General features: G+C 52.6%; 1 protein-coding gene across 1 annotated transcript in view; it reads left to right on the top strand.

Moving 5' to 3' along the window:
• LOC130374829 (unconventional myosin-VI-like) overlaps positions 1–15,000 on the top strand; it is a gene marked incomplete at its 3' end in the record, with an annotated part of 40,151 nt that overhangs the window by 13,984 nt on the left and 11,167 nt on the right. The window contains exons 5-11 of the mRNA XM_056581806.1: positions 1,216–1,345; positions 2,073–2,178; positions 3,264–3,319; positions 3,578–3,675; positions 5,353–5,517; positions 8,493–8,573; positions 11,882–12,062. Of these exons, the coding sequence (XP_056437781.1) occupies positions 1,216–1,345; positions 2,073–2,178; positions 3,264–3,319; positions 3,578–3,675; positions 5,353–5,517; positions 8,493–8,573; positions 11,882–12,062 (817 nt within the window). The remainder of the gene's footprint in view (positions 1–1,215; positions 1,346–2,072; positions 2,179–3,263; positions 3,320–3,577; positions 3,676–5,352; positions 5,518–8,492; positions 8,574–11,881; positions 12,063–15,000) is intronic.

The following is a 15,000-nucleotide window of genomic DNA, read 5'->3' as shown; positions in this document are numbered from 1 at the left end:
GACAGGTCATTAAGGAGCAGGTAGGGGTTGGACAGTACAGAGACAGGTCATTAAGGAGCAGGTAGGGGTTAGACAGTACAGAGACAGGACATTAAGGAGCAGGTAGGGGTTAGACAGTACAGAGACAGGTCATTAAGGAGCAGGTAGGGGTTAGACAGTACAGAGACAGGTCATTAAGGACCAGGTAGGGGTTAGACAGTACAGAGACAGGTCATTAAGGAGCAGGTAGGGATTAGACAGTACAGAGACAGGTCATTAAGGAGCAGGTAGGGGTTAGACAGTACAGAGACAGGTCATTAAGGAGCAGGTAGGGGTTAGACAGTAGAGAGACAGGTCATTAAGGAGCAGGTAGGGGTTAGACAGTACAGAGACAGGTCATTAAGGAGCAGGTAGGGGTTAGACAGTACAGAGACAGGTCATTAAGGAGCGGGTAGGGGTTAGACAGTACAGAGACAGGTCATTAAGGAGCGGGTAGGGGTTAGACAGTACAGAGACAGGTCATTAAGGAGCAGGTAGGGGTTAGACAGTACAGAGACAGGTCATTAAGGAGCAGGTAGGGGTTAGACAGTACAGAGACAGGTCATTAAGGAGCAGGTAGGGGTTAGACAGTACAGAGACAGGTCATTAAGGAGCGGGTAGGGGTTAGACAGTACAGAGACAGGTCATTAAGGAGCGGGTAGGGGTTAGACAGTACAGAGACAGGTCATTAAGGAGCAGGTAGGGGTTAGACAGTACAGAGACAGGTCATTAAGGAGCAGGTAGGGGTTAGACAGTACAGAGACGGGTCATTAAGGAGCAGGTAGTGGTTAGACAGTACAGAGACAGGTCATTAAGGAGCAGGTAGGGGTTAGACAGTACAGAGACAGGTCATTAAGGAGCAGGTAGGGGTTAGACAGTACAGAGACAGGTCATTAAGGAGCAGGTAGGGGTTAGACAGTACAGAGACAGGTCATTAAGGAGCAGGTAGGGGTTAGACAGTGCAGAGACAGGTCATTAAGGAGCAGGTAGGGGTTAGACAGTACAGAGACAGGTCATTAAGGAGCAGGTAGGGGTTAGACAGTACAGAGACAGGTCATTAAGGAGCAGGTAGGGGTTAGACAGTACAGAGGCAGGTCATTAAGGAGCAGGTAGGGGTTAGACGATGTTCCTCTGGGTTTGACCCCAGCATCTCTGGGCCTGGCGGTAACGGTATCATTAAACCCGGTCGTCTCCCAGACGTTCGTGGCCAACATCCTGATCGCGGTGAACCCGTACGTGGACCTCCCCAAGCTGTACTCGGCCGACTCCATGAAGAAGTACCTGGGCCGGTCGCTAGGCACCCTGCCTCCTCACGTGTACGCCATCGGTACGTTGCCACGGAGACCCAGCATCACGCACACGTACATTCACTCAGGAGGATGTTTTTCGTACCGCTGATAATAACATTGTGGTAGACCTGGACTCAGAGCTCGACCAGGGGGCGGTGTGGGCCCAGTGGTGGAGCTGGACTCAGAGCTCGACCAGGGGGCGGTGTGGGCCCAGTGATGGAGCTGGACTCAGAGCTCCACCAGGGGGCGGTGTGGGCCTAGTGGTGGAGCTGGACTCAGAGCTCCACCAGGGGGCGGTGTGGGCCCAGTGGTGGAGCTCTGTGCTCAACCAGGGGGTGGTGTGGGCCCAGTGGTGGAGCTGGATTCAGAGCTCCACCAGGGGGCGGTGTGGGCCCAGTGGTGGAGCTGGACTCACCAGTAGTAATGGGCCCGGTAGTGAGGGGAGAATAGAGGGAATTTAAAGTTTAATCTCATCCTCACTGCTGACGATGTCCACACAAAACAGCATGTTGTTATATTCTCTCTCTGTCTCCCTCTCTCTCTGTCTCCCTCCATCCCTCTCTCTGTCTCCCTCCCTCCCTCCCTCTCTCTCTGTCTCCCTTCCTCCCTCCCTCTCTCTCTGTCTCCCTCCCTCTCTCTCTGTCTACCTCCCTCTCTCCCTTCTTCCCTCTCTCCCTCCCTCCCTCTCTCTTTCTCTACCTCCCTGATGTCTCTCTCTCTCTCTGTCTCCCTCTCTCTCTGTCTCCCTCCCTCCCTCTCTCTCAGCTGACAAGGCGTACCGGGACATGAAGGTGCTGAAGATGAGTCAGTCGATCATCGTCTCTGGAGAGTCTGGCGCCGGGAAGACGGAGAACACCAAGTTCGTGCTCAGGTCAGTGTGACATCACACACCACAGAGTGACATCACACACCCCAGAGTGACATCACACACCACAGAGTGACATCACACACCCGAGAGTGACATCACACACCACAGAGTGACATCACACACCAGAGAGTGACATCACACACCACAGAGCGACATCACACACCACAGAGCGACATCACACACCACAGAGTGACATCACACACCCGAGAGTGACATCACACACCCGAGAGTGACATCACACACCCGAGAGTGACATCACACACCCGAGAGTGACATCACACACCCGAGAGTGACATCACACACCAGAGAGTGACATCACACACACCCGAGAGTGACATCACACACCCGAGAGTGACATCACACACCAGAGAGTGACATCACACACCAGAGAGTGACATCACACACCAGAGAGTGGCATCACACACCAGAGTGACATCACATACCACAGAGAGTGACATCACACACCAGAGTGACATCACAGAGTGACATCACACACCAGAGAGTGACATCACACACACACACACACCAGAGAGTGACATCACACACCAGAGTGACATCACACACCAGAGGGTGACATCACACACCAGAGGGTGACATCACACACCAGAGGGTGACATCACACACCAGAGGGAGACATCACGCACCAGAGTGACATCACACACACACACCAGAGTGACATCACACACACACACCAGAGTGACATCACACCCCAGAGAGTGACATCACACCCCAGAGAGTGACATCAGACATCCCCTGGTGACGTCAATCTGCATAATGACTTGTGCAACCCGTAGGTGGTACTGCCAAACTAACCAGTAGAGCTACTAACCTGGTGAGACGTCATGACAGAATGAATAAAGACGCCTGAACCATAGCTAGATGACCTCCTCTCACATTGAGCTAAACTAGGGAGGCTCAGGTCAGCGTGATGGGTCTACCTCAACCTGAACGGCCTGATGCAATGGGAGCTGATCAGACCTCAGTTCACATTGATCACAGTCTTCTTTAGTAATGATTAATAATGAGTCTGTTACCACATATTGATCCCAGTCTTTATTGGTGATGTTGAACCCTGGTTCCCCCCCCAGGTACCTGACCTCCTCCTACGGAACGGGGCAGGACATCGACGAGAGGATCGTAGAAGGTGAGGACCGCTCCTGGTTGGTCCAGCTCCACACTCACTTCCTGTGGTCTGACACCTCTCTCCTCCTCCCTCCTCCTCCCTCTCTCCCTCCTCCCCCCTCTCTCCTTCCTCTCCCCTCCCCCCTCCTCCCTCCTCTCTCCTCCTCTCCCCCTCCTCTCTCCTCCTCTCCCCCTCCCCCCTCCCCCCTCTCTCCCCCCCCCCCCCCCTCCCCCCCCCCCCCTCCCCCCTGACTCTCCCCCTCTCTCCCGGTCCGATCAGCCAACCCCCTGCTGGAGGCCTTCGGGAACGCCAAGACGGTCCGCAACAACAACAGCAGCCGCTTCGGGAAGTTTGTGGAGATCCACTTCAACGAGAAGGTACGCTCCACACAGACCTCCACCCAGACCTCCACACAGTCCTCCACCCAGAAGGTCTGGTCCACACAGACCTCCACCCAGAAGGTCCACACAGTCCTCAACCCAGAAGGTGTGGTCCACACAGACCTCCACCCAGAAGGTCCACACAGTCCTCCACCCAGAAGGTGTGGTCCACACAGTCCTTCACCCAGAAGGTCCACACAGTCCTCCACCCAGAAGGTGTGGTCGACACAGACCTCCACCCAGAAGGTGTGGTCCACACAGACCTCCACCCAGAAGGTGTAGTCCTAGGACCAGGCAGTTACCATCAACCTCACATCAGATCTTCAATCCAGACTCGACCAAAAGGCGTTCATGCGTTGGTTTAGTGGTCGTGTTCGAGGCCACTATTTTATTCTTCAGTCTTTTCCCGAAACACTTTCAGTTATTCCTCACATGCTGAGGAGAGTGCGACCCTGGCGTTACCGTGGTAACTGTAGTAGCCCAGAGTCGGTTGGAGTTGGCTCCCGAGCCGTGTCTGGTGAATCATTGAAGGGAGAAGCAGACGGTGCTCAGAGGACCCTGACGGAGCAGATCTGAACCCAGGAGGAGCTGCCAGAGCGTAGCGGCTAGGCCTGGAGGGTGGAGGTGGGGGTGGAGGAGGAGGAGGAGGAGGAGGGGGTGGAGGAGGAGGAGGAGGGGGTGGAGGTGGAGGAGGAGGGGGTGGTGGTGGAGGATGAGGGGGTGGTGGAGGAGGAGGAGGAGGAGGAGGGGGTGGAGGTGGAGGAGGAGGGGGTGGTGTTGGAGGATGAGGGGGTGGTGGTGGGGGTGGAGGAGGAGGGGGTGGTGGAGGATGAGGGGCTGGTGGTGGGGGTGGGGGTGGTGGAGGTGGAGGAGAAGGAGGGGTGGGGGTGGAGGAGGAGGGGGTGGAGGTGGAGGAGGGATTGGGGTGGTGCTGGTTGTCGTAGGTCTGGTCTTCAGGGTTCCCTGGTTTGTTCTGCTCTTTGTTCTCTAAGTGCTTTGATTTGGAAAGCTCGATGTTTTTGCAGAAACAATATTCAGTGAATCTAATTCCCTGGTTGGACTGAGATGTCGGTGGATCAATGCGTCACTCCCGGGGACAACAGCAACAGCAACATAATTGCGGTGGATGTGAAAAAAACATTCAAACCGAATCCAATACGGTTAGGAGAGAGAGGGTCTTTACTCAAAGTACCGTCTCTACTGGATGGAACCATGAAACCCTTCTGAAGCAGAACGAGTAAACCCTGGCGGCATCGTGGGGCTCAGGAGGCAGAGCGGGTCGGCTGGTGACCGGAGGGTCGCTAGTTCGATCCCCGGCTCCTCCTAGCTCGAGTGTCGAGGTTTTTCTGAGCGAGACGCCTCACCCTGACTGCTCCCGACCAGCTGGCCGTCGCCCTGCGTGGCTGACTCCGCCGTCGGGGTGTGAATGAGCGGGTGAATGTGAGGCAGGATTGAATGTGTGTGTGAATGGGTCAATGTGAGGCAGCACTGTGGAGCGCTGAGTGGCCACGGTTAAGGAAAGGGCGACACAAATGCAGTCCATTACCAATGATCCTGGCCCCAGTGTGTGAGATGATCCTCATGGTGGACCTGAACCACCACCCCCAGTCTGGGTCCCCTCCCAGCACCAGTCTGGGTGATGTTCCTCACGGTGGTCCCCCTCCCTGTCCCCAGAACACGGTGGTGGGCGGCTTCGTGTCCCACTACCTCCTGGAGAAGTCCAGGATCTGCCGGCAGAGCTCCGAGGAGAGGAACTACCACATCTTCTACCGGCTCTGTGCCGGGGCGTCGGACGACATCCGCCAGAAGTACCACCTGACCTCCCCGGACTCCTTCAGGGTGAGTCACCTGATCACTGTGACCAGTCCCATGTTAACCAGACACATGTTAACTATTACCAGTCACCTGATCACTATGACCAGTCCCATGTTAACCAGACACATGTTAACTATTACCAGTCACCTGATCACTGTGACCAGTCCCATGTTAACCAGACACATGTTAACTATTACCAGTCACCTGATCACTGTGACCAGTCCCATGTTAACCAGACACATGTTAACTATTACCAGTCACCTGTTCACTATGACCAGTCCCATGTTAACCAGACACATGTTAACTATTACCAGTCACCTGTTCACTATGACCAGTCCCATGTTAACTATACCCAGTAACACCTTAACCAGTCACATGTTAACTATACCCAGTAACACCTTAACCAGTCACATGTTAACTATACCCAGTAACACCTTAACCAGTCACATGTTAACTATACCCAGTAACACGTTAACCAGTCACATGTTAACTATTACCAGTTACTTGTGAACTGTACCCAGTCACAGGTGAACTATACCAAGTCACATGTTGACTATACCCAGTCACAGGTGAACTATACCAAGTCACATGTTGACTATACCCAGTCACATGTTAACTATACCAAGTCACATGTTGACTATACCCAGTCACAGGTGAACTATACCAAGTCACATGTTGACTATACCCAGTCACATGTGAACTATAGTAAGTCACATGTTAACTATACCCAGTAAAATGTTTAGCATGTTATCTATTCCATTTAACATTTTTAACGTCTCAACTATGACCAGTATAACTGGCTATAACTATGCGGTACTCCTGCCACCCGCTAGGTGTGGTGAAGCCAGACATTCCGACCCCTTCCTCTTCCTAATGACAGACCTATCCTCATTAACGACGCTGTAGCAGAATGGTGTGTTCCTCTGTGACCACCAGGGGGCAGTACTGGTCCACCACAGAACTCTACTCTGTCTGCATCGGTCCAATACAGCAAACCAAGTCATTCAAAGGATTGAGTCTCGATGCACCAGGGTTTGGGTTACTTGTATTCACTGTTTACAATGCTTTATCCACAGCAACTAACAGTGAATAGTAGATAACACCAAAGGTTTATAATATATTATATATGAATATCATAATGTTATATTTTATTAGAAATTATGATAATCACGGTATACAGTATCAGAATAGATGTAATACTCATGAAATATAATACATTATATGTAACACATTCTTACTTATGGTATATATGTCATTAAACAATATAATAATCATGGTTTACAACAGAATAGATATCATATTTAAATCCATCATATAGATGTATTTATAGATAGATGGATGGATAGATCATATAGATTTATATATATATATTACATTGTACAAAGGCTGTAAGATAAAAGAGAACGTCGTCACGGTGACAGAAGAACACTCCGGTCAGAATGTTCTATATTTCTCCGAGCCGTTCTCCGTTTGCTCATCTCGGCTCAATCTCAAGCTCAATCTGCTCCTCGCTGTGGACCAATCGGGTGGCAGCGTGGGCTCTCCGTGGCCTCCATCTCGTGGCGGCGCCGTCGTGTTTAACCTCTAGTACTCGGCGGTGACCTCCCAGCAGATGGACCATCAGAGACACGCTGATGGCTCGGGCTGCGACGACACCTCTACCGGCTCTGAGCTCAGCCGGCACGCGTGAATACATGAATACAGACGAGCAGGGTGTCTGTGTGTGTGTGGGTGTCTGTGTGTCAGCGTGTGTGTGTGGGTGTGTGTGTGTGTGTGCGCTCAGCCCCATCACGATGTGTGCGTCAGTCTGAAGCCTCCTGCACCACAGAATGGCTCGTCACACACGCCTGGCTTTTTAAAGTAAGCCCTTTGGAATATCTCCGGCCCCATCTGGAAAATGTGTGCGTTAGATAATCCACTTCCTGCTGTTGGACCTCTGAATCCAGCCGCAAGAGGGGGAGCGAGCGAGCGAGCACCACATACATCAGAAACCCTCTCTCTGTCTCTGTCTCTGGCTCTGTGTCGCTCTCGCTCTCGATCTGTCTCTCTCTCACTCTCACTCTCTCACTCTCTCTTTGTCTCTGTCTCTTATCTTTCTCTCTCTCTCTCTCTCTCTCCGTCTCTCTGGCTCTGTCTCGCTCTCGATCTGTCTCTCTCTGCCTCTCTCTGTCTCTGTCTCTGTCTCACTCTCTCGCTCTGTCTCTCTTTATCTTTCTCTCTCTCTGTCTCTCTTTATCTCTCTCTCTCTCTGTCTCTTTGTCTCTGTCTCTCTTTATCTTTCCCTCTCTCTGTCTCTGTGCGTCTGGTGCTCAGTGCAGCCCGGTGGATTCGCTCAGCTCTCCAGCCTTCTATTATGTTCCGCTGATTAAAATAACGATCTCTGCGCTCATCATGTGTCTCCGCCGGGTCTCTGACCCCTCAGGCGCGCTCCTCGCGCTCTGAAGAGTCGTCTGCAAACACAACCCAGGAAAGACTCAGAGTGCTGTTGTACCTGATGTTCAAGACAACCTGAACTCAGTGATGTCCCAGCTCAGTAACTGAACTCTGTGTTCTTTCTCCGCTCAGTAACTGAACTCTGTGTTCTCTCTCTGCTCACTAACTGAACTCTGTGTTCTCTCTCTGCTCAGTAACTGAACTCTGTGTTCTCTCTCTGCTCACTAGCTGAACTCTGTGTTCTCTCTCCGCTCAGTAACTGAACCCTGTGTTCTCTCTCCACTCAGTAACTGAACTCTGTGTTCTTTCTCCGCTCAGTAACTGAACTCTGTGTTCTCTCTCCGCTCAGTAACTGAACCCTGTGTTCTCTCTCCGCTCAGTAACTGAACTCTGTGTTCTCTCTCCGCTCAGTAACTGAACTCTGTGTTCTTTCTCCGCTCAGTAACTGAACTCTGTGTTCTCTCTCCACTCAGTAACTGAACTCTGTGTTCTTTCTCCGCTCACTAACTGAACTCTGTGTTCTTTCTCCGCTCAGTAACTGAACTCTGTGTTCTCTCTCCGCTCAGTACCTGAACCGAGGATGCACGCGGTTCTTCTCCAACAAGGACACCGACAAACAGATCCCGCAGAACCGCAAGAGTGCCGAGGTGAGTTCACCAACAGTCCCGCACCCCCGACAACAGAAGGTCCCCACGGCAACACTTCCGGGAGCATCTGGTCTAATAAACGAAAACCCGCTCCCGTTCCGCCGTCGGCTCCCGGCCGGGCCGCTGGCTCCCGGCCGGGCCGCTGGCTCCCGGCCGGGCCGCTGGCTCCCGGCCGGGCCGCTGGCTCCCGGCCGGGCCGCTGGCTTCCCGTTCTACAGGAACGGGGAATAGGGATCGTTAAAAGTAACACATTGAAGGTGTTCTGGGAGTCGTCCCCGCGGTCCCCAGAGCCCAGTGTCCCCGGGTCCACCAGGAGACGCTGGTTCATCTGCTGCCTCATCTACCGCCGTGTCCCCCCCCCCCCCCCCCCATAACCAGCCTTCAGCGCCGCGACAGCAAAGCAGGGCGCTAATTAGCATTCGGAGCGGTTAGCGAAAGACGTTACATGCAACGAGCTCTCCCTTGGCAGAGACCCCTCCCTCGGTAGACCCCCCCCCCCCCCCCACACACACACACCCTCACTGCTCACTTCCAGTTTGGTCTTTTTATCGCGCCGTACATTCCTCGTCTCCTCTTCCCTTGGCCTCGTTCCAGGTGATTAGAACCGACGAGTGATCATTTAATTACGGCCCCGGTTTGGTCGACGCTCGCATCGTCCAGAGGAACCCAGGGCCTCGCTACCGCACGGCGTTCATTATGGATCAGTTATCCCTTATTGACATCTATTCATTATGGATCAGTTATCCCTTATTGATGTCTATTCATTATGGATCAGTTATCCCTTATTGATGTCTATTCATTATGGATCAGTTATCCCTTATTGATGTCTATTCATTATGGATCAGTTATCCCTTATTGATGTCTCTTCATTATGGATCAGTTATCCATTATTGAGGTCTATTCATTATGGATCAGTTATCCCTTATTGATGTCTATTCATTATGGATCAGTTATCCCTTATTGATGTCTATTCATTATGGATCAGTTATCCCTTATTGATGTCTATTCATTATGGATCAGTTATCCCTTATTGATGTCTATTCATTATGGATCAGTTATCCCTTATTGATGTCTCTTCATTATGGATCAGTTATCCCTTATTGTTATCTATTCGTCATGGATCAGTTATCCCTTGTTATCTATTTATTATGGATCAGTTATCCCTTATTTTTATCCATTAATCATGGATCAGTTGTCCCTTATTGTTATCCTTTAATTATATATCAGTTATCCGTCTTTGCCTCGAGTCCCCTATAAGTCAGTTTGATGAAGGCGTCTTCTGAATATAAACCGTGAACCTTGACATGGAAATCAAAGAGCGTTGTGTAAACGGTAGGAGTCCAGGATGGATCTACCTGGGAGGGATGCCGGGGCCACAGCGATGCCATCAATACAAGGAGCCGTTCTCCTCACCAATCCATTCACCCAGCGGCCATTTTGGTTCATTGCGTTGGTAAAGCTTCTAGAATCTTTGGAAACCATGACCACTCGACGCCCTGTGAAGAACCATGCCTTCCGTTGGCAGCGCCCAGGTAGTGTTAGGAACGCATCTCATTGAGTCGTCATGGTTTCCCCAAAGATTCTAGAGAGTTCTAGAGTTTACCCACCAAAACGAACTAAAAATGGCCACCGTGAATCAGATCGACTGCGGGCCAACTGACATTCAATCACACGCCCTCGTTCCACCCACTGCGTTCACCCTGTGTTGCCTTGACGTTTGATGGTGTGTTTCTGATGAAGAAACTCTTGTTGTACAAAGTTCTACTAATCACCCGTTCGCTGTTCGTCTTCCTCTCGTTTCTGTTCACACAGGATGACAAGGTGATTTGACATTTGTCTTTTTTTAAATGGCCGTATCAGTAAGATTTGACCCTCAGGGATATCAAAAGAAAACAATTTAATTGGCTTTCAGTACCACAGAGATATCTGGCATGAGAAAGGCAGCCTTGATTCAGATCCAACAAAGGGTTTTAAGCCACGACGTGTGGGAGTGCAAAGAATCTAATTTAACTAAATGATCCAAATCTTACTGATACAATCTTCTCCTAAACTCTTCTGAGGGTTTGACTCTTCGTGTGGATTTTGGGGGGGAAACTTCAGGAGACTGTCTCTGTTTGCGTTTTCTTCTTCTTTGTCGGTTTAGCTTAGCGTCGTCTCTCGTTTTCCCGCTCTTTTTCTCTGAGGTGGCGGTTGAAGATGTCCCCTTTCGTTCCTTCAAAAGTGCTGCAGAATGTCACAGTTTGAACAGTAGATATGACTTTGCTAGACATCAAGGGAGGGAGCGAGGAGGAGAGAGGGGGGGGGGGGGAGAGGGGTCTCACTGAAGAGGCACAGCAGAGGTTTAGTTTATTTTATGTTTGTGCTGACATTTAAGGTAAGACTATTTGAAATAAATAAATAAAACTATATATCATTTTTAGATCCGTACTCTAGGGATTTGTTGACATTATTTATGAGATGAGAATCTCCTTCTGCTGACCGCACTAAACCCAGAAACCCGACTTTTCTTTGTCTACTCCTCAATAAAGTACCTCTCTTTGGATGTCTTTGTGGTCGATGTCCCTGAGCAGCCCAGGTGTTGACCTCCACACAGCCCGACCTTCTGGGTAACCTAGTGTCCCGGCCTCTGTTAATGTAGCAGATAATATCTTAAATACATTAGATTACATTAGAGCACAATAGATTACATTAGCATTCAGACCAGAGCTAATTTTAAGCACCAAGAGTTACTCAGAGACCCGTGTGTGTGTGTGTGTGTGTGTGTGTGTGTGTGTGTGTGTGTGTGTGTGTGTGTGTGTGTGTGTGTGTGTGTGTGTGTGTGTGTGTGTGTGTGTGTGTGTGACTGTCTGCTCCCTGACTCATGCGACCATAGAGCCCATTATCACGAGGTCTGCCGTTCACCCAGGAGTCCTGATCTTCACGGATAAACGAGCACCTCCATCTTGTTCTGAACGGCGTCTGTCCGAGCCCTGTGATGTATGATGGAGCAGGAAGGGGCGGGACACCATCCGACCAGTAGCCAATCAAATGCAAGGCAGAGCAAATAGGTTGTTTCTCCTGGCGGGCCTTCTTAAACGAGGGCAAATGGAAACGTCCTATTTCCTTATTCACTATTCACTTATATACTATTCATTATGTCAGGTGAATGAGTTAGGAGTAATTAGGAGGGAGGAATATTATTCCAATAGGAAGGAAGGAAATAGCGGGAAACGAGAGAACGATGAGAGTGAAACATAGCAGGAGAGCTGAGTGACCCCTGACCCCTGCGTGACCCCTGACCTCTGCCCCCTCCCTCGCCGGGCCCTCAGCACCTGAAGGCGGGGCCCCTGAAGGACCCCCTGCTGGACGACCAGGGGGACTTCGTGCGGATGTGCGGGGCCATGAAGAGGATCGGCCTGGACGACGCGGAGAAGCTGGACCTGTTCCGCGTGGTGGCCGGGGTGCTGCACCTGGGGAACGTGGACTTTGAGGAGGCAGGCAGCACCTCGGGTAAGGACCCTACTACCAGGGGGGGGGGGGGGGCTGGTGGCCAGGCTGGGGGACATGTCTCCTAGTCTCCTAGCTGGGTGGGAGATGGTCTCCTAGCTGTGGGAGATGGTCTCCTAGTCTCCTAGCTGGGGGAGATGGTCTCCTAGTCTCCTAGCTGGGTGGGAGATGGTCTCCTAGTCTCCTAGCTGGGTGGGAGATGGTCTCCTAGTCTCCTAGCTGTGGGAGATGGTCTCCTAGTCTCCTAGCTGGGTGGGAGATGGTCTCCTAGTCTCCTAGCTGTGGGAGATGGTCTCCTAGTCTCCTAGCTGGGTGGGAGATGGTCTCCTAGTCTCCTAGCTGGGTGGGAGATGGTCTCCTAGTCTCCTAGCTGGGTGGGAGATGGTCTCCTAGTCTCCTAGCTGGGTGGGAGATGGTCTCCTAGTCTCCTAGCTGGGTGGGAGATGGTCTCCTAGTCTCCTAGCTGGGTGGAAGATGGTCTCCTAGTCTCCTAGCTGTGGGAGATGGTCTCCTAGTCTCCTAGCTGTGGGAGATGGTCTCCTAGTCTCCTAGATGGGTGGGAGCTGGTCTCCTAGTCTCCTAGATGGGTGGGAGATGGTCTCCTAGTCTCCTAGCTGGGTGGGAGATGGTCTCCTAGTCTCCTAGCTGTGGGAGATGGTCTCCTAGTCTCCTAGCTGGGTGGGAGATGGTCTCCTAGTCTCCTAGCTGGGTGGGAGATGGTCTCCTAGTCTCCTAGCTGGGTGGGAGATGGTCTCCTAGTCTCCTAGCTGGGTGGGAGATGGTCTCCTAGTCTCCTAGCTGGGTGGGAGATGGTCTCCTAGTCTCCTAGCTGGGTGGGAGATGGTCTCCTAGTCTCCTAGCTGTGGGAGATGGTCTCCTAGTCTCCTAGCTGTGGGAGATGGTCTCCTAGTCTCCTAGCTGGGGGAGATGTCTCCTAGCGGCCTAAGCTGGGGGAGATGTCTCCTAGTCTCCTAGCGGCCTAAGCTGGGGGAGATGTCTCCTAGAATCCTAGCTTCCTAGCTGGGTGAAATGTCTCCAGAAGTTTCCATTAGGATTGGTTTGTCTTACGGCGCTCTCCTCCTCTCCTCCTCCCCTCCCCTCCTCTCCCCTCCTCTCCTCTCCTCTCCTCTCCTCCTCGCCTCTCTTCCTTTCCTCTCCTCTCCTCTCCTCTTCACTCCACTCCTCTCCTCTCCTCTCCTCTCCTCTCCCCTCCTCTCCTCTCCTCTCCTCTCCTCCTCTCCTCTCCTCTCCTCTCCTCTCCTCTCCTCTCCTCTCCTCTCCTCTCCTCTCCTCTCTTCTCTTCTCTCCTCTTCTCTTCTCTTCTCCTTTCCTCTCTTCTCCTCTCTCCTCTGTGCCTCAGTGGCTGGCGTATCTTAAGCTCTGCCCCCCCCCAGGACGACATGGTTTGATCCATTATTGTACTAACCCCCCCCCCACCCGGCCCCTCTGATCTCTGCTCCGATCCACCAGCTCTGCTGTGATAGGCTGAAGGTCTCTCTCCCTCCTTTAGCCACATGGAGCCGCCATGCTAACAAGCCGCAATCAGTCTCCCCGCGCAGCCAGCAGCTAACAGGCTGCTGACACGCTACACATGCCATTACACTGCTATCACGCCGCTACGAAGTCGCTAACGAGCCGCTAACGAGCCACTGACGAGCCACTATCGAGCCACTTGCAAGCGACACTTGCCAAAACGCTGCTAGCATGCCGCTAAGAAGCAGCTAACGAACAGCTAACAAACCGCTAACAAACCACTAACAAGCCACTAACAACCTACGCATGGATAGATTGATACTTAAATTATCCCCCGGGGAAATTCGAACATGCTAATACGCTGCTAGCATGGCGCTAACCAGCTGCTAACGAGCTGCACTCAGGCAGCCTGTCGGCACTGCGTCCACGATGTGTTCCCCTCCGTTGTTCGGCGCCCCCCCTGGGGACTCTGAAAGTTTTGGTTTCATTATTCCGAGCTCATCATTGTGATTGGCCTTGGTATTTATACAGCAATTAAGGCGCGGGCTCCGCCCCCGGGGGACGGCCTGAATGTGGAAATCAAGCGCTCCTTTGATCCCACTTGGACAAGTTCCTCTGCCTGGAGGCCCCACCTAAACCCCCCCCCCCCCCCCCCCGCTCTCTTTACATCCCAGCCGAGGAGAGGAGGGGGGGAGGGAGGAGTAGGGAGGAGGATGAAAGGGGAGGACAGACCAAGGCTTTGGAGATGGACGAGGAGGAGGAGATGTGGCGAGAGTGGAGAGGGAGAGAGATGGGAGGAGAGAGATCAGGGAGAGAGAGAGAGAGAGGGAGAGAGATGGGAGGAGAGAGATCAGGGAGAAGAAAGGGGAGAGCAAGGACTGATGGTAAAAGGAGGGGGGGGGAGGGAGGGAGAGAGGGGGAGAGAGAGGAAGGAGAGAGAGAGAGGGAGAGAGGGAGGGAGAGAGATGGGTAGGTGGAGCAGGCTCAGAGGGGGGCCGATGACTTGGTCTCAGTGCTCACAGCGGGGGTCCAACATGGGGTGTGTTCCAACACTCCCAGCCGGCCAGCTCTCGGCCCCAGAGCTAGTCTCCCCAGTCCCGGCGCGCCGACAGATTTAAACGAGTGTGCTCGTATCGGTTCAACACAGCTCAGAGGAGCCGGAGCACCGACGGCTAGCATCACCTCAGCAGGTCAGCTGCTGAGGTGATGCTAGCTGGAGGGGAGACGGGGAGAGAGACGGGGAGAGAGAGACCGCGAGAGAGACTGGGAGAGAGACGGGGAGAGAGACCGGGAGAGAGACCGGGAGAGAGACGGGGAGAGAGAGACGGGGAGAGAGACGGGGAGAGAGACGGGGAGAGAGACTGGGAGAGAGACGGGGAGAGAGACGGGGAGAGAGACGGGGAGAGAGACGGGGGGAGAGAGACGGGGAGAGAGACGGGGAGAGAGAGACGGGGAGAGAGACCGGGAG

The sequence above is a fragment of the Gadus chalcogrammus genome, chromosome 21 (assembly GCF_026213295.1).
Source record: "Gadus chalcogrammus isolate NIFS_2021 chromosome 21, NIFS_Gcha_1.0, whole genome shotgun sequence".
Lineage (NCBI taxonomy): Eukaryota > Metazoa > Chordata > Actinopteri > Gadiformes > Gadidae > Gadus > Gadus chalcogrammus.
This window is presented reverse-complemented; position numbering and strand designations above follow the sequence as displayed.